We start from the raw sequence: 20,748 nt of genomic DNA, 5'->3' as shown, positions 1-20,748 counted from the left end.
AACTGACAAAAAAGAGAAAAATCCCTGTCTTCACCTTATCCGAGACAGTTTTTTTTAAGTCATCAGAAAGTCAATTCACTCTGTACCTAGAAAACGCCTACCTTGTATCATTTCCAAATCAATTCTTATACTTGAAAGACGGAAAGAGTCCTATTGAGATTATTTTTACTTGAGAATATTTTTGTTTTACAGTTTATTATTACTGATCAGAGAAATCACAAGTGTGAGGTGTGATATTATTTACTCCATCCTATGTACGCTAAAATCCAGGAGCTGAGAATGATAGGGACATATTATTCTCCTTGAAATCCTGAGATGCTAATTCCAGAAGAAACGAAAGAGACAAATGTAACTGAAATTRTACATTTTTTCCTCATTATATTCTAAAATAAATAGTATTTAAAATAAACAACATAGAAGAAGTTCAGAGAAGTCTGGAAATGGAAAAGTAGAAGTAGGTGATCTCCAAGTTCCTTGTCCATTTTACACCTGGATTATTCTTTAGTGACAAGTGTTTTTAAAATAAATTCAAAACCACATCCTGTTATTAAGAGCTTAAGATCGGACTCTTTGCAAATCATATACCTTCCACWGCGCTTAAAACAACACTCTCAGTAATCCATGTTCTTCATCCGTCAAGTGATGTCCACAGGCAGTCTTCCAAACTTTGCACTAATCCTGGTATGAAGACGACTTTTTCCTCTTCCTAATTCCATTTGCACCCTTCAGTTGACATCATCACAAGACCATTGGAAAAACCCAGTTCATCTGAAAGCCCTGGTGTCAAATCAAAGCAGCTAGTAAGAGGATAATGATGAAGCACATGCACAGATGYGCTTAAAACGCTGATGGAGGGTCTAACTCCACCAACCAATTATCGCTGGTTGATCATCTCACCAAAGAGATGTGTAGAAACGGGAAGTTACCTTTCAATTTAGTTTAAGTTGAGCAGGATATTTCATTTCTACTTCAATCTAGCTGCAGCTTGTTGCTTTGAAAAAGGCACTAAAGGAAGATAGATCTGAAGCAAGTTCTCAGCAGCCTGCAAGATGCTCCCATTATAACTGAATTACAGAAAGTAGGAAAAAACCTTACAAAATTTACTCTTGAAAGGGTCTGCTGAAAGAAAAGACGTGCTTCTCATAACTTTAAAGCAGATTTCAAATTGTACTGAATTTTACTTGGGAAAAAAATTAGGATTCCAAATTATGTTACTTTTCTCTATTTGTTATACTTTCTGGAGGAAAAAGCAAGTATGTTTCTACATGTCTTTACTATTTACTACTGTAAATACACTATGTTCCAGTTATAATGTCACATACTTTGAAAAGCAAAACAAATATTTCTCTGAAAAGTCAACATTAAGTCTTTGGGGGAAAAAAGCATGTATGTATGTATACATAAAATCCCCTAAATGTATAATTTTAAATAGTGATTACACCACCTCCATCTCAGTGTTTTTGTTAATGCCATGCGACAATCTAAGAAAATAAACCACAGTTTCCRTATATCAACGTAATATCTGTTAAAAAAACACTGATCTCAACTTATCTATTGTTAGTTTACAAATAAAAAGGTAGATAACTGTAAATTAGGGTAAGCAAAGCATGCAAATCTATAGATTCTATATCTGAATTCCTAGATTAGCATTAAAACCAATCACCGCAACAAATACCTCAACAGTATGCCTTGTGTGCAGAAAGGAAGCGATACTGAACATTCAATGCCACAACTGTAAGGTTTTCGGAGAAGCACCTGTGGCAGTTTCAGCAGTTTCTATATGGAATGCTCCCCCTTTCTAGGATTACTTGAAAAAATCAAGTCAATTCGAATTACGTAGCTGTAAAACATTGACATGTGTAGTTTTTACAGTTTCAGAATCTTCTGTTGGATTTAAACGGGCAATGGTGCATAAACAGGAAACTTATATCATAAGGGATCACATATTTGCAGGCAACATTAAGATTCAAAGGTACATTAACATACATAAAGTGCTGTAGCACATTAGTCATTATGTAAGCCATTATCATGTGACCACCTTAACAACAAGACACTAAAGCCTTTTATGCCTTTTAAGCATCATTACTTTCATCCTGAAACCAATTTGTCAGCTCTTCACTGAAATTTATACAGAATGGATTAAAATTACTGGTCAACTCATGGCTTCAATTACTTYAAATTTAGTACGCTGTACTTCAAAAGAATTAGTAACTATTCCTATACAAAAATTAGCAGATACAAGGATTAAAACAAAACAAAAGGAGAAAGAAAAAAAGAGATCAGAACACTAATACACCCACAATGAGAAAAAAAAACGTTTCCTATAAACATCAGTATACTAGTCTAAAATTTCTAAAGCAAAGTGTTTTAAAAATACTAAACTTTAACTGTTTTAACCCTTTGGTGTCCAAATACAGAAGTTGTGAAATAGTTTTTTAGAACATACTTTTTTCAGATACCAAGAGGAAAAAAATATTCTTAACTAAAAAGAGGTGTCACTGCAAGGGACAGCTATGAAAATTCATGCCAGGTTTCCATTCTGGACCTCTACAAAAGCACAAGTTGGTGCCAAGTTTTTATTTTACAACCAAACAGGTGGCAGCTGAAATTATTGTAAACTTTTTTAAACTTCTGTCAAGAGTCGTAGCATGCCCTCCAAAATGATCAAGCTACCAGGAATCTAGGGGGGGGAAAAAAAAAAGTGAGTTGTGACATTTCCTTGTCCATATCAAGGTTCACCAAGAATTAAGCAGATAGAACCAACTCCTTCAACTKACATCTAAACAAATGATGGCACAAGAAAGAACTTACTAACCCTGGTATGGAACACCCAGATATTAGAATCATCACTAAAATGTCGAGCGCCTCTATGAATTGAGATGTTAATTTATGTAGTTGGAAATTTCTTCTCGTTTATATAGCAACTGATTGCTATATCTGATTTCTAATTTAATGCTTTAAGAAAGGCCTTAAACAGTGTATTTGGATATCTACGTTCTCTTCGAAAAATGATTCATTTCAAAGTAAACTTTTACCTCAACAATACCACTATCAAACCTTGTCTGGTAGAAGCAATCAACACTATATTAGAACTTATACTTAAATCAGATAAGAAGTGATTCCTAAAAAAAAAAAAAAAAAAAAAAGCTATGAAGGATATGTTAACTTTAAAATAAATAAATAAATAAATAAATCACAGTCCGCTTGTAATACAGCGTAACAGGAAAGGTCTCTCCTGTTAAAACAAGAATGAAGGTTCCCTAGATAGCTAGCAATAACAAATTTGAAAATGCATTTTGTAAAATAACCACCTAGAGGTCGATGACAACAGGAAAGAGTTAGMTGGCTATTCAACCTTCAGAAAATCAGAACTCACTGCTGCAGCTATGAGGCTACATCTAGAAACAGATCAGGAACCATCAAGTCACTTACAATGCAGAAAGTCTAAGGGATGACTATTAAGGAAGAGCTCCGAGCAAACCCGGGCTTGGGAAGCTAATAGACTTGCAAGAGGGATCTGTCAAGATGCTTTAAGAACAAACACAGTCACCTCCTCAACATACAAGTTGAACAACAGTGACAACCTACGACTAGAAAAATTGCGAAGGAAAGCCATCAAATGTGCCAAACAGGGAAGTAAGACAAAATTCTGAGTTAGCATAAAAAGAGTAGTCAATAAAGGATCTGGAAGAAAAACTGAAAAACCTGAGGTAAACGAACATCAGGAATCTATTTCCTATTAACAAAAGAAAAAAGCAGGAAGGGAAAAAAAGACTACCTGAAGGACTAATAGGCACTGAGAGAAAGACTTTCACATCACAGAAAAATATATTTTTTGCAACAGATTACCATACGTAATTATCTTTTCTTTAAGCGGATAGAAGATCTTTTGGATTAAGAAACCAGTAAAGTACATGAAAGCACTTTAAATGATCTTAACTGAATTCCTCAATTTAAGATTCACTCATTTTAAAAAGATCATTTACCTATTGCGTGTTCGCAAGAGCACACAGAGCAGAAAAGAACTACCCTGAAACAGAGGAAGGTGTCTCCTCYAGAACATACTCCCAAACTCACAGCTGCTGAAGCTACCCCAGGGTTGTTAAGCTTCCCATCAAGGACATACGTCACTTAACCTGTAGCATGTCACACATTCCACAATCTTTTCTGATCAAATTGAACATGCTACAGACCATGCTAGAACTGCCTAATAGGTTTTGTCCATATTCAAAGATAACAGATGAGCTACGATCAACTCCACTGAAAATACACACACTAGGACAGGAGCTACCACCCCAAGCGACCAATCTACCTGCAAAGGTTAGGGTGGGCTGTAATCACCAATTCTCCCAACATGTATCCAGTCAAGAACATGAACAGATGAAGCACAATGTGCTCAGACCACCACCACCTCCAGCACCAGGAACCTCCCCTGGTCAGGCAAGTCTATTTATTGCTGTACTGCACCCTTGCTTCTGCCACTGGGCTGACATGCTGAGACCAACTCCTGTTTTGTAACGCCTTCATTTCCTAGCCTAGCTGCACCCCACACTCAGCTTTCCCTTGCAACAAGATATTTTTCTGTGGAATGAGCTACCTTAGGGGAAACTGCGTAGYGAACATAAGCATACTATCTGAGAACGCAGATCATTCTTCTGCTTTGATAACATTTCACTATCCAGCTCTTCTGGACTGAAGGGAAGCAAAGAAACCGGTGCTATAAATCACAAAGTCTCAGTGCTAATGAGTACATTTCCCTACCAAGCTGACCCATATCCTGCCTCCTTTCCTCAAGGAMGGTCACAGAATATCGCTGCTTGAATGAGGGATTTAACTCCTGCCCTAAGAAGTACAAAGTTCTCACATTCCTCTCTTTCTGAACTGATGCCAGCAACCACTGCTGCTATTCCATCTCCACTCTCAGACTCCAGAACCGAGTGCTGAGAGTTTGCCTTGGCTCCCTACAATTACTGGAAACCCCTATGGCTGTGAAAACTCTCCTTTCTTATCCAGATTTACTCTAAGACTGAGCCTCCCGCCTTCCCTCTTCAATTCACCAGTTTCCCATACAGGTAGCTTCAGTGTTCCCAAGTATTTCCATGAGTTTAAACAAAACAATTTATGATACTACCTAACTTCAAGGTTGTATCAAGGGTGAAACCAAACATGCAAAAGGAACTAGTAAGCTTTACTTGCATTTATTTTCAAGAAGACTTGGAGTTTCACTACATCTATGCTGAACCAYAGATGCCACTCCAACTTTGCCTTTCTGCAGGAATTTATATAYAATGGAAAAGGAAGCCAGTATCCCAAAACTTGTAGCCTCCATTTTGCAGGATGACTAACAACAAGTATACTAGTATGAAGGCTTTAAAATACTTATAACAAAGAAACAAATAAAAATGTCACATTTTTGTGAACTATCGAGCACTATTAACCTAACAGAATTAATCTGGCTCCTTAGCTGCTATATGGAGAGCAGGCAATCAGGTCTGCAAAAGGAATGATTTAGGAAGTCATCTAGGAAGTGATCTTCAGAGCTGAGAAGTATCAAACATCACAGAAATCTTTACATGCTAATAAATACACAAGAGCCATTCTATTGAAAAAGCAACCAACTTATTTGTAAGTAAATAATCCTTAGGAACTGGAAGTGCTCTTCTCAAGATGGGGTAAATTATCACAATAAATGATCACAAGAAAACAAAGTAAGAAGTTGACTCTCTTACAGTGAACCAGTGTAAGAGAACAGAATCCAAAGTAGAAAAGAGACCGAGCAATGGCACGTCAGCTCGTGAGCATCCAACASCAGAAATGACCTGCAGCTCACAGTTGTATGTTTAGGACTTGTTACCTAGGTAATGAAAACAAGGAAATGCTATACGTATATGTGTATATATACGTGCAGCCAAACCTGTTTTCCATGTAAGAAATAATTAGCAAAGGAGATAACAAATCCTGAGACCTGTGAAGAGACGAGGCTGTAGGAATTTCCCTCCCAGACTTAAGAGGATCTGACTGTGTGCATAACAAAGGAATGACACATTATTTAAGTTGTCTGTTGCTTAGCATCATGAAATCTGCATATTCCGCTTCTGTCGGTTCACTAAAAATAGCTGAATTTGAGAAAGTCAGGAAGTCACAAAGGTTCAGGAACAAACACAAGCTGAGGTATCGCAAGTTCAAAAGAGATTTCACTTCAGTGAGAAAAGCCCAAGGATTTCAGAAAGGGCTGGTCCAAACATGCTAAAGAGAATCTATATGAGACAGATCACTGTGTTACAGGTGGGTTGGAAGCAGTTGTGAAGAAGAAACAAGAAATCAGTTTTTGTAAACAATGCAGTTCACAGCATAGCAGCTGCAAAGATGAATTAAGCTCGTGTCAAAGAATTAGAGAGAAGTTCTTGCTAAAAAAAAACCAGCGCATGGAGATGCACGTTTCTGGCACTGTAAGATGAGTGAATGTCAGCCAGCTTTGGTAAGAAAGGGGCTGAAACGTTTCCCTGAACAAGCAGCAAATGAATGTCAAGATATGAATCTGTCATCTGGTAGAAACAGATGTACTGGTCTATTTATTGCAGCACGCCAGTCATTTCCCCAAATGTGAAGAACAGAGTCTAAGAAAACAGAAGGGAAAATACCTCTTCAAGTTCTCACAGCATCTCATCATGGCAGACGGAAATCTGTTTCCCAAAAACCTTAGGATTTCTGCCTGGGAAAAATAAAAGGTTTTCTATCCYGGTGTTCAAGCATCTTGACTGACCTAATGGTGCAGCAAGCAAGGGGCAGTGATATTATCATCTGCAAGCAGAAGTATTCTTCATCAGGATTTGCTGTGTTCAACTGGATGGAGACATAATAAGCCACATCCTGGCCTTAAGTTGTATTTCTCTCTGCCCCAGAAGAATAAAGAGGAAGCAAAAACTAGCATTTGAAGTCTCTCTCCTACTTGAAGRCCAATTCACTAAGGAACTACAACTGTTCAGATGACATTTGCAAAAGAATTCTTACTCACAAATGGACAAAATACGCAACTGAGTTGTATTAAAATGCAGGCATGAAATGCATGAAAACAGTTCAAATTAGTATAATTAACAGCTGCAACTGCTTGTTTTTTTATTTATTCCACAACATCCTATGCTTATATCTGAATTTTATGTTTATAAGCTCTGGTATCTTTGAAATTGTGTAAAATCCAGTATTTTAAAAAGAGTGTACTAAAAGAGCAAAACAAAACATGGCACCAAGACGGCTTTACCTTTGTAAAGAGCTGTGGACACTTGGTTTGTCACCATTACAAATAATACACAATCAATCATACATAAACTGTATCATTATGGCTTTTTAGTGAAAATCCAGCAGATATTATGGATACTTTTAAAAGGTACTATCCACATTAAAAAGTCAGTTACACAGCAAACCTTTTCACTCATATGAGGACATTGTGACCACCTGCTTCCCCCTCTTCAAGGGTCCATGAATACCATAGTTAGTGGAGCAACCATTTTTATGGCTGTAGGACATACTGTGCACAGAATATGCTTCGGCTAAAATGAGAAGGTAAATACCACAAAAGAAATCAAAATATTTTCATTGGGGTACAATTATTATTGTTTAATATTACTAAAAAATTTACACAGGAATAGAGACCCAAATTCTCTCTCATCAATTAGGAAAACAAAGCAACACTTAATGAAATTTAGAGACTGCAACATCCTGTATTTGTCTGCAAAAGCAACAGACTAACAAGCCCGCAACAGAGTAGAACAGTTTAAATGAGTCAAATTTATTCAAAGGGAAATTCTTACTTTTATCCTTACTGGACTATTGGCAAAATTCTTTGGCTTCCATTACAGCCTAATCAGTGAACAGTGTACAGAGACGGTGAATACTGATATCAAAGATAAATGTAATACTGTGGACTACTGTAAAGAGCAATATTCCAATATCACTTTTTAAAAAATACACCTATTGTAATATTACACTGTTGATTACTGTTAGTGTAATAAGGAAATTTTAACATTTTTAACATTTTGTTGTCCTTTCTATATGAAATTAGATATTGGTGCAACACTTTATATATATATAGTCAGGTGCAAGGAGTACACTTGACTATTTGCAGTCAAAGGGGATATTCTCCACACCTTCRTGTAACTGTTCTTTGATACTGTATCAATGGTATAGAGAAATAAAGAAAAAAATGGTCTATAAAGCCCTAACTCCCATAAAAGGCCAAATTCATCATSATTAGAGATCAGCACATCAGTTCTACTGATCAGTCCTGTATCTTATACAACTGTTGTCTTGATCCTACACCTCAGTTAATCGTCACTTCAGTAAAGATATGCTAACTAGAACTCAAATATGGACACACTCACTCTCCTTTTTTCTTCCCTAAATAAATAAAAATAAAGGAGATAAAATTTGCAGAGGTTTGACATTTTTGAGATGTTACAAAAAAAAAAAAAAAAAACTGAACAGAACCCAAGTGACAAAAAATAAATTAAAAAAAAAAAAGGTGGAAAAAAAGTTTCACTGTACAAAGGTTACCTTGTCAAACCTGGATTTGCTCAGATTTAAAATATGGGACCTGAAAAAACAGAATCAATGGAATAAATCCTGATGTCTGTCTAGTTAATAGAGTTCTCACTGAGGTCACAGGTCCAGAATTTCACCATTATTAAACTACTTGGTGAAAAGTTCTGACCTCTAAATGACTAAAAATGAGTCTCTCCTACAACCTCTTGCTGGACACTTCACTTACTGGACAGGATTTTGTTTACCTACAACATTCATGGTGAGTGTATACTACACCACAATGCAGATGAAATTTAGACTTACTGAACTGAGAATCCAAATTATTTTCTGTTCAGTAAAACTGCTAGAAGCCTGTATCATTTCTGCTGCATTTTCTGATAGAAAAATCATCAAAAAGAGCTTTGGCCAAAGGCAGATATTCTTTTATTCAMACTTTTACAGAGATGCTTCCTCCAAGTCTTGCAAATACGTTAAAAAAAAAGTAACTAAATAAATTAAAAGTTGCAGCCGTATCTCCAACCTCAGGTATTCAGCTACTTMTCTCGAAAACCCTGTGGGATTTCAACACTTTCTCTTCTCACTCTTGAGTCATTAATTTCAAAATGTTTATGCTATTCTGTAACTTCTCTTTCAATTGAATGCTTTCTRAAAACTACAACATTACATACTAATTGATGATGATAATTAAGGTTTGCTCAATTCCACAGTAAATTTAAATCCAAGTTAAGACATTTGAAAGTGAATGCAAAATMGGAATTTCTAAAATTAAGATTGATTTCATTGAACTTGTCATTAACTGACCTTGACAGCTGCATAAATTACTTCAGCGTCATTTTTCAAGAAACATTTTGTTCATAGAAAATAATTTGCTCATTACAGTTAACCTAGAAGTCACAATATTTCCTGAATACTCTATGATACCATTGAAAAAGTTAAATTTAAGGACATCGTTACAAAAAGAGTAAGATGGAAACCAAAGGGTAAAACAAGAAATTAACTACATGATTCTTATTTCACTTAAAACTTAAAAAATTTCATATTGCAGGTTAAAATACAACAGACTAGTTATCATTTAATATAATAAGGCTAGTTCTACTTAAAACAAATGGCTAAAGTATTTACGTTATTATAAGCCATAGAGCTTATACTCAACATTTCTAGGTGAAAACTGCATCCATTTTGTCCATGCTGTAAGTTGCAAAAGTTTGTGAGATTTTCTGAATGTTTTTGCAGTACATAAACCTTTAAAGAAAAAAGTTAACAGTGCAAATACAGAGTATACTAACAAACAGTATCAACTAACAGCTAAGAGTGAGTGAAATGCTATTTTGCACATAACATTGCTTTTGCATTGCTCTCTAAATTTATTCACCAGTGCAAGGTGTCAATTTGTTGTAATAAACAACAAAACATGTACATACAAATGTACAATTTGGGGGCATTTCACAAAAGCGTGCTAAACGTCTCAACAGATCCRATATAAATGCAGTAGGAATGTAGCACCCTGATGCCACGTAAGGACTCTATGCTTTCCTGCTAGACATGCAACGCATCGTGGGCATTATTACAGTTGAACATGTCCAGCTGCCTTTTCATCAGGTGCCTGCTGCTTGGGACTTGTCTTTCTAACATTAGTATCTGTGTTTACCCGCCTAAGTTAGTTAGCTAAACACACAAGAGCAACAAAGCAAAAAACCTCACTTACTCTATTTGCGCACCATGAGCCACAAGGGCACTTATGGAATCCATACTACCAGACCGTGCTGCTTTATGAATAGGAGTTTCACCAACATAATCCTGCAAAGACAAACTGCATTTTGTCAAGTATAATCTTTTGAAACATAAATATCTTATTTTACATTACTCATTGTTATTAAGCAAGCAGATATATATGCAAACGCAGCATTCACTACCTAGCAAATGCCCCATGTGCTTTAGGATTATGGCAGTTGGCTCTGAGGTCCATCAGGAAGCAAAAGCCAGGGCAGTTACTCTTAAAGTGAGCATCATACAGTAATCTGGTTAACAGTACAGTCATGTAAAGAAAATCTGTTAAAAATCAGCATACAGTACAATACCGATTCATACTAACACCASTGTATTTCATTTCCTGGCACATCTGTTTCCTAGCAGCTCGCACTAAGCAGGTCATCCTGAGTTTGGAAGCCRTATGGTTGTGCTTGGGGGACTACAGCACTTCCAGGTCTTGCTGACACATGGACATGTTCCTGCAATGCACCATGACTACTCCCCAGGTGAGGAGTATCTAGGCCKATCTCCACTGCAAAGCTGACCTTGGGTTGCCCAAGAACTATACAGGCCAGATCACTCCTGAGACAGGAACGTTTAACTCCTTTGTCCCATGGACTTTTCTGTTCTGGGACTATCCACCTCCATTCCAATCATTTACCATTTTTACAACATGTGCAAACATACTGGGCAAAGTGCACTGCCTTTCGGGGAAGTCCCTCTCTGCAGACTAGCTTCTCACTTAGGAGAAATAATCTACCATTGTGTAAGTGAAAGCGGTAAGGAACAGGCGAGCTTCAGGTGCCACGATCCCCAGACYGCAGATGAAATTCAGTGTGTGCAGCCAACCATCAGTATTAGGAACCATGAAGAGGAATCTGGAAGGGCATGTGGCCTTGAAAAAAAAAAATCAAGTAACTGTTCAGTTACTGGTCTGTTATATGGATTTACTATCATAGTCCTCAGAAGTGTCACTGTCTAGCAAGTTTCTTGGTTTCTTCTCCAGCCTTCCTTTCCTCTCTCARTTTTGGAGAGACACCACCTGTCTGTTCCACTAACACTAAACCAAATCTAACTATGTACACCTCAGGTTTGCTTCCCCATTCTATCTGTTAAAATAACCCCAGGAGGAGTTATTCAAGTAACACACTATCTTCACTGACTTGCCAGTCTTAACACAACGTGATCTTCACCCCTAACCTTATAGCTCTAGTTACATTTTAGCTCTATTTGAATTATGAACATATTCAAAATATAATCTAAGTACCATTTTGATCTGGAAGGCAACAGGTGTTCTAAAATCTCTGCTAAGCATCTTAGAAATTCAATCACATCTTCTAGACTGTGTAAACATAATTTSAACATGATTTTTTTCATAGTTTCAAACAGTCTCTATTTGCTACTTGCCAATTTCCTCCTTTGCAAATGAGCTCCTCACCAAGGCTCCAATCCAATATGATTAACTTTAACTTGGAGCAACTAATAATTGTCCTACCAGTATCAAGAAAAAAAGGTAAAAGCCTCGGAAGAGAATGTRTGCCTTAAGAAAGGTTTCTTTCAACTGCTGGCCTAAAAAGGCCAGTAACATCTCCTCTGAAGCCAAGGAATCGAGGAAATATTTAGAAAATTACGGGATATATTACTGCACCTAAATTTCGTTTATCTCAAATATTCATTACTCTCTTTGAAAGTTCTCCTGTGAGGATACATCTATCTCACTTCCATTAATCTGAAATATTTTCCTAAGTCTGAGAAGAAATTCTCTCTAGGTCACAAGCCRGAATGAAAAAATATTCTTTCCCACTTAAAAAAAAAAATTACTCTTTCTTAAACAGATCCAAAAATTTAACTTTTACAGAAGCAAACAGGGCTTCAGAACAATTCAACTTAAATTCAACAACTAGAGTGGGTGGCTGCACACAGGAATAGTTCAGCGGCTGGATTACCTGGCACTATACTTGGCATCATGTATTTTCAGGCCTAAGGCTCACCTCTTTCCTCCCTCTATTTTTGGTTACACAGAGCAAACTACACTCCAGTGTCCCCTGGAGGAGGATCACTGTCCTTGACGAAGGCCAAAGGCAGTTTGCTCAGCTTGGGGTTATGACCAGATTAGCTTTTGAATTGTGCCTCATTTTACTAAATAGCTACCTAGCTTCCTTCTTTATCCCCTTTTTGTTTCTCTGCTTATTCCTACTCCTCTAGAGGTGGTAATAGACTGGTATTCAGTCCAGTTTATTTCCCTTCTTCCCGTTTYGGACATTACTAATTTTTTCTTAGCTTTCAGCATTTTCAACTGAACCTGGAAAAGAAAGCGTTAAATTGCTCTAAATGCCCACATGTTTCAGTTAATTTTTTAATTAGTACCTTTAATGCTCTTTTATTAAGAAACAGAAGAGTTACTTACCTGTAACTATTCCTTTTGAGATTCTCCCATGCACATTAACAGTGGAGGTTTTTAAACAACGTGAGCATTTTAAAGACACTTCCAGTATAGAGCTCTTACTGAGACATGGGAACACCACCTTACCTGACCATAAACACAAACTAACTGCGTTCCTTACTCAACTGATAGAATTCCAAGTTCTATGAACTGATCCCATTTCCCAAAGGTGTTYAGATTTATGAGACCTAGTGCCCTCTCCTTCCTGAGGCCGGGAAGTGAAGAAGGTGAAGACTGTACTGCGGTTCCAATTCTCTGCCAATAATGCTTCAAATTCATGGTCATTTTCCTTCTGAATTCTGAGGACAGATGAAAGCTGATGGAATATTTTTACTTATCTAGATTTAATCCAGCAGGAATAGGTAGCTTGAAAATACAAAACGGTTAACACATAATGTCATTCCTTTTATTTTTCTCTTATCAAAGATACCGTTGTATAAGTAGTTCTCGCCAGCATGGGTAACTCTACCCTCCTTAGTCTTCTTCTCGATGTCATCACTGCCACATGKTGGTAACGAGCTAGATGAAAAGTAAATTAACATCATCTGTGTAAAAGCAGYATTTCTCATCCTTCTTCTGTAACGTAGGCCACATGAAGCCCTTTTCTGCAAATCCACACTGGCTATTTCCAAAAAGAAAAAATGTAAAATGTTAAGTCCAGATGGAAAAAGCTTTTTTCCTTTTTGTTAAACAAACAAAAAAAAAAAAAAAAAAAAAAAGAGCAGCTGCTTAGCTGCTTACTACACTCAAGTGTAAATCTGTAACTTGAACCTACCATTATTAACAACATATTGGGATAGGTTACATTGTGGAAGACACGTGTTCTTCATGTTACTATCTACTCCCTGTTAATGTCTAAATTGTCAGAAATTTGTAAGATACGACCATTACTATCTCAATACAAATAAAAATAAAATCAGGACCACATCACTCTTCCTCTTGCGAAAGACCACAGATCTTAATTACTTGCATTTGCTCTGGTGACAGGCCCTCGGATTAGAAAGAATACTTTCAAACCATGAGTTTCCAGTCTGCTTTTAACTGCAGACTTCACTGCCTTGTGCTTTCCCTTAGAGACAATTTCATTGTTGCCCAAAGSAGGATCTCTACACAATTTCCTCCTCTTCTGGCACAACCTCACCCACTAGAAATGTCATTTTTTTCCCATTATGTTGCAGGAGAGCAAACTTTTTCTGTAGCTGCATTCCAACTTCACGGGTCAGAGCTGAAGCTTTCGTTCTTCTCATTCATTCATCTGCGTTTCTTCTTTTTCTTCTTCTTCTTCTTTTTCTTCCCATTTAGCAGATACACACAGATCTTTAGTTCATGCATGCTGTTTCTTCTTCCTCATCACCATTCCTGTACATTCTCACACGGACTCCAGATGTTCTTCCATTTTCTTTTCTGAAAATTCTACTGCTATGCAATTATAGCTGTTGCATAAATTACTTGTTTCAGGTATCAAGAAGATGTTTATAGCCTCTGCATCCAGTCACCTCCACTGCTTCTACAACTCCTTTGGTGTGTCTCACAGCTGTTCTCAAAGCATCAGCCTTCTTTTCTGCAAACTCAACACAAACCTCCCCATTTCTTATTTTTGCATAATTAAAAAAGTCTAGAAAAGCAAAATTTCTTCAGTAATCTTGGCTTACCTCTACTGCATATAAAATACAACCTGACCATTAAATGTTATACATAAAAGCAAGATGCTTCAGGCCAGAGACTTTACGGCTGCAGTGCTGTACAGAGCYTTAGTAATTAATTAGAATATATGCATTTACTATCATAGAACTTTATAAATATTTTTTCAGTACTGGTATAGAGGTACATACTGTATATGTACAAGACATGAATAGATTCTCTCAGTACTGAACGGATTCTGTAAAAGCCCAAGTACTAAAAGCTTGATCCTGTTACTGTACAAACTGTGGGAGTCCTTCCAAGCTGTGGGAGTCCTACATCTTGCTACGTTATTCCACTTTTTGCTACCAAATAAAGCATTATCCAAAAGCAAAGTAACAGTGGTGGAAAATTATCAGAGGAAAAAAAAATCCACTCATTTAGACTTTGTTAACAAAGTACCTATATCTGAGCTACTCACAGTAAGTTACTGGCAGAATTGTGAAAATAGTCTATAAATGGAAACAGTATGAAATTAAATACAACTTAAACTACAGCAGGCCTCATTACTATAAGCTAGATTTACAGGTCTATCATGAAGAAGCACAATGGTCTTGTGATTCAACAGATAATGGTAAAGTTAATCTATTTTTTTCTTCAATTAACGATATATTTAAATAAGATCTTTCTCACTATTTTTTTTTCTGTCCTATAGAGGCATTACAACACAAGTATAGATGCAAAGTGCTAATGCTATCARCACTGGCCCAACATGAAGCCATTTTGCTCCAAGATGCAGCAAGAGGCCAATTCCTGACTGAAATAAGCACAATCTCCAAACCTTTAGAGGCTTAAAGAACACTTAGTAGTTCTCTCTCTGCAACAACTATCAGTTTAGGCCTTCTTCATAAAATCATTTGACTTAGGCCACTGTTTAGGATATAATCTTTACATGCGTATGTAGATACATAAAGGGAACAAAATCACCATTCCAAAGTTAAACACAGACAGGGAACACACATGAGTCCATACCTGTTTGTTTATGTTGGCCCCCACTTGAATCAACCAAATCAGGCACTGAGGATGTCCTCCAAAAGCAGCAATGTGGGCTGGTGTTTGAGCAAAACGTGTTGTGCTGGCATTGACAGAGGCTCCAGCTCTCACCAACTGCATGAGGCACTCCAGCTTTAAAGACAGGTGGGAATAAAACCACAAGTTTTATAAAGATGTTCTATGACACAGTCAGCACAGGTCAAATAAAAACACCCCAGAAAACTAATGTGACTCATGGAGTTAAGCTGATGCCAAGCGATTAGCGACAACATAAACATGAAGGTTGCTCCAGAGACCTTATCTGAGAAGTGCTTAATTCTCCCTCTCAAAACTGAATGTCAACATTCGCTTTGGGAGTGGGATAGAAGGGGGCACAAATAACTCAGAGCTCGCTTCAACAAAGAGGTGGTTCACTTGTCAGAGGGGGAGGAAAAAGTTTTCTGAAATAGCAAAACTACAAAAAAAAAATATATACATTATAGTTAATGTTTGCTAAAATAACAGAGTCCTGAAGTATTTTTCAGAAAGCTTAGAGGAAAGCAAACTGTAAAATYGAAGAAAAGAATTAATTTCTCTAATGTTTTCATGAAGGAAATGAAGCATGTTATTATGGAAAACTTAGTAGTTTTAAAGTTAATCTATAATAATGAGGAATTCACGATTTTCATCATTTTTTAGGTRTTACAGCTGAAGAGTTGTTAAAATGAAACAGAACTCAAGTCTATAGYGACAGTAAGAGAAGAGCTTTTTGCTTTAGAAGAAATAATATTTTGCCTGTCTGTATTTTGGCTTCCATTTTCCTATCATACTAGCCAAAAGTGTCAGATATCAGAACAGCTGCTGTTTAAGTGCTCATAACACCACATTTGTAGACACCAGGAGCCCACACTCACGATGACCTCAACTTTCAAAAATAGTCAAAAAGTCCTCTCTTCCTGTGTCACATCATGACTGCGCCTTTCTGGTGACAGGAAAAGGAACACGCTATTGTAAAATAAACAATTTAGTCTAGGCTCCAGTTTACTGTGTTTAGAAAACACACATACATACGCACACAAAAAAACCCCACACCACAATGATTCAGGGCATTGGGTCATATAAAACAAAAATCTACTGGTCAGTCTCTCACAGTTAAAGAAAATGCTTACTAGCCGTGCTCCAGCTGGGAAATCATTTGTTCACAAATGAGTGATTAGAAAGGCAGTGTGATTAAGGCCAAAACAACCATATAGATTCCAGGGCTCTTCTCTGCTCCCGTATGGCTGAGTCTGGCTCATTTCTCTTTTTTAACTTGCAAATTCCTCAGCTTGACRAGTTACGTAAATGAAATAAAAGGACCAGTCACTCTCAAAGTATTTTTCTGTTAGATTTGCAAATAGCTTTTCCTTCTCTGTATAGTTCAAATAAACAAATGTGAACCATATATTTCCTGGCATACAAAAGCACTTAAAATATTGCAGCCGATTTTTAGATACAGAAAAAGCACCATTAACTCACCATGAAGAAAGTGTCCAGAGCTGAGGGTACCTGAAATACTGCAGTATTAATAAACTCATCCCTACAAACCTAAACACTAACCGAAGAGAAAGTATCTTTTTAAAAGCAAAAAAGTACCTGTATTGCACGAAAGTGATGACAGGTGTAATATAAACATAATTTCAATGTTAAGTTTCCCAAATAAATGCTCTGTTTTCTAATCTTAGATTTCCCTTCTGTCTATATACTAGCACTCACAATATGGCTGGTATCATTAATAATTATTTATTAAGGGTTAGAAAAAGCACCAGCTACACCCAGAGGCTYCCCTGCTGTAACTGCAAACAGAAGTTCATCCAGTTTTTAAAAGGGATTTTCAACAGAATTTGAGAACACTTTATTATAAGCATTTGCAAAATGCCTATAAATGCTTATATTAAAATACTTTATTATAAGCGTTTGCAAAAGGCAAACAGACCTCACACCAAAAGCCCACTGGATTACTCATGTTTTAGAAGAGGACATGAGGCTGCTTTTGTTAAGTATCCTTCTTACCTTATAGAGACATTTTCTAAAATATGACTACACCTAAAATGGAGGTGAAAGGGAGATTTAACGAAGGAGATGGACTAGTATCCACATAACTGAAGATACTGGCAAAATACCAGGGAAGAGATGGACATTTTCATTTGCAATACTTTTGTGCCCAGAGAAACAGCGCACTGCACTACTATTCGGCCTGCTGTACTGTAAACGGTCAAATGAAAAAACATATTTAGAGAAGTCACAAAAGCATAAAGAGAAGAGAATGCAGTTAAAAAAAACAAACACATATGCAATCGGTTAAAAACAAAAAAAAAAAGTGTGTGTTTTATATAAAATGTATATATAAAGGGGAGGGGGGGAAAAAGAAAAAAAAAAAAAGCAACAGCAGCTTTGATTTTTACCCTTCTCTTGTTTTCAACCTGTATGGTAGCTCTTCAGATTACTAGCAATTTCACATTCTGATCATTATTTGATCATTATATCAATTATTATATCTGATTCTTTTCATTAGAAAACTACCAAATACCAATAAAATACAAGATACTACATAATTAACTCAAATTTCAATACGGCAGCTCTAACGRTAATCCATTTAGATGTCAAGCTACACACCGTTCCCTGCTGCCATGGAATACCCAGAAAATACACTGTGCAAACAAACAAAAAWTTTAAAAAAGCATAGTTTCATTAGAATTTCAAATATTGCCACCAAGAATGCTCRTCTATAATTTTTAATTTGCTTCTCTCCTAATTTATTATTTGGAAGCTCTTCGGGTATGTCCCAACAAAATAAGCCATGCTTATCAATTCATAAGTACTGCGTTTTTTCTTAAGACAGAATATCTTAGTGGCTAACAGAATTATCTTTATGACTAACAGAATTAGTAKTTCCCAATTAAAATAAATAAATAAATAAAACACACCACCACAACAAAAAAAGCCATTTTTCCTCTTTCACACACCCATTTCTAACGGGTGCTGATTTCTTACAACGGATCTACAATTGTGTGCAAGGAGGTAATTCCATGAAGCTTTATTTCATAATAACTTCATAGTGCCCTTCAGTACATGGGGCTTTGTTCCAGGTTCTACTTGTGTGACAGGTAAAGGAAGAGAAAGGTTTGCATAGGGCTGGGGTTCACCAGCCCCCGGCTGGCACTGCGTGTGTTTATGTGCGTGCACACGCATGGACTGTTTGGGATTTTACTGCTTACAAGTTGTTCCACTGAGACTTCTTCCAGCAAGGAATCAGGGCGATTTTGTCATTCCAGCCTCATGTGGAGACGAAGTGGAACCAACCCTTGTCTCCTAGAGCATACCCCTGATGTACTCCAGGTTAAAGAAGCATCCTTGAATTTCTGTTGCTAATTTATTTCAGGAAAAGATTAACAAAAAAGGGAAAAGGTTCCCAAAATCTAGCGAAACAAAATGTATCAGAAGATGGAATCTTGCTGAGTAACTATTAATGAACACTTCAAAACCCAAACATTTTAAATCACTAAGATTTTGAGAAAGAGCAGAACTTTCCATTTGCAATTAGGAGCAGTCCAGGTTTGAGGGGGAAAAAATACAAACAGGAATATAAAAGCCATGCATGCAAACGCTTGCTGAAAGCAGCTATTGTAAAAGGAGAAGCAATAGCCAAGAATGAAACCTTTCACCCGCCTATAATTGCCCCTAGAGAACACAAAATAAATCAAGCTTAGGATCCAATTACACGAGTCCACCTTTTTTTCCCAAGTGAGCTAGAGGCTAGTTCAGAGAAATAACATGTAACAAAGGCATAAAACATGCACACGGCTTCCAGAAACCRGAGTCACCTCTGCCATCAGACTTAAAAAGTCTAAGTCTTAAAAGGCGCGTCTTTGGAGAGCAGTGTACGAACACGTGCAGCCTGCATCACCTCGGCAATGCCGTCTGCCTTGGCAGGCTGGCTGTCCCCACCTCGCCACGTGAAAYAACAAAACAGCCACCTCCAGACGCAGCGCCAACCCAGCGCACGCTGCTGTGGGCACCCAGGGATGGGCGCCACGAGATGCGGCGCTTACATGGTTCCCTTTGGCAGCTGTTACGCTAAGGGACTCTGGCAGCAGCGATATCCCACACAAAAGCCTCATATATCGGGGGGCAGTAGATAACAGGGCTGCTCGGGAGCGGCGATGCCCCCAAGGCCGGGCTCCATCCCCGAGGGGCACAGGCAGGACGGCCGCGAGCAGCGACGCGAGCAGAAATTCCTCCAAGATGGAGAAAGGAAACCTAAAATAGCCCGATGGGCCGAAGCCCGATAATGCCGGATGGCAGCAGCTCCCGCAGCTTCCTGCATGCCGAGCTTCTTTAAAAAGGCGTTTATTTTCGCTCGCGCTCCCGAAGGGGTGCCGGGCGCTTCGGCTTTGTCCCCGAGGCGCTTCTCAAGGCAGAGCCCCCATCTCTGGGTGCCCGTCCGTAAACCACCGGGGCCAACGGGCACGCTCGTCCTCCTGCACACCATCGGCGCGCGGATAAAAACACACGGGCGGGGAGAGCGAGGGCAACAACGACAAAAAGGGACCCTCGAAATCAGAAGTCAAGCTAACGAAAGATATATATATATAAAAATCTTTCGGGCCGGGCGCGCTCGGGGGGCAAAGATGGCGCCGCGTTGCGCGGGTCTCGCGCCCTGCCTCCCTCCCTCCCTCCTTCCTCCTTGCTCGGTGCCGGCCGCGCTCGCGCCGGGCCCCACCTTGCCGAAGTGCGCGGCCCAGTGGATGGGCGTCCAGCCGTAGAAGGAGTCCTCGGCCGCCAGGTCGGAGCGGGGCGAGCCCTGGAGCAGCGCGCACAGGGCGGGCACGTCGCCGTCGCGGCAGGCGCGGTGCAGGGGGAAGCGCAGCGTGAGCAGCTCCTCGCTGGAGAAACCCGCCTCGGGGCCGGCTCCCAGCGACATGGCGGGCGGCAGGGCGGGCAGGGGGAGCGCGGCGAGAGAGAGGAGAAGGAGGAGGAGGAAGGGGGGCGGCGGCGGGAGGAGAAGGAGGGAAGCAGGGAGAGGGAGGGGAGGAAGAGGAGCGGGCGGAGGCGCGCGCCGGCCGGGCTGCGAGCGGCGACTGCGGCTGCCGCCCGCCGCCCCAGCACAAAGGGAGAGGAGCGGCGCGGAGCGGGGCGGCGCCGCGCGGGGCGCTCCTCCTTCTCCTCCTCCTCCTCCTCCTCCTATCCACCCCGGCCCGCCCTGCGGCCGTCCCTGCCCGCCCGCGGCTCCCGCTTTGCCGTAGCCTCGGGCGGGAGCCGGGAGCTGCCGCCCCTTCTGTGCCCACGGCCCCGCGCGGCAGGAAGGAACCGCCGCCGCGCTGGTG

General features: G+C 39.0%; 1 protein-coding gene across 1 annotated transcript in view; it reads right to left on the bottom strand.

Moving 5' to 3' along the window:
- Window positions 1-20,345, bottom strand: part of ANKRD10 (ankyrin repeat domain 10) — a 33,383-nt gene extending 13,038 nt beyond the window's left edge. The window contains exons 1-3 of the mRNA XM_026036656.1: window positions 20,145-20,345; window positions 15,383-15,535; window positions 10,244-10,335 (exon numbers count right to left, since the gene is read on the bottom strand). Of these exons, the coding sequence (XP_025892441.1) occupies window positions 10,244-10,335; window positions 15,383-15,535; window positions 20,145-20,345 (446 nt within the window). The remainder of the gene's footprint in view (window positions 1-10,243; window positions 10,336-15,382; window positions 15,536-20,144) is intronic.
- Between the last annotated feature and the right edge of the window lie 403 nt (window positions 20,346-20,748).

Source organism: Nothoprocta perdicaria, unplaced genomic scaffold, assembly GCF_003342845.1.
Source record: "Nothoprocta perdicaria isolate Ctin4 unplaced genomic scaffold, notPer1 scaffold_183, whole genome shotgun sequence".
Lineage (NCBI taxonomy): Eukaryota > Metazoa > Chordata > Aves > Tinamiformes > Tinamidae > Nothoprocta > Nothoprocta perdicaria.
This window is presented reverse-complemented; position numbering and strand designations above follow the sequence as displayed.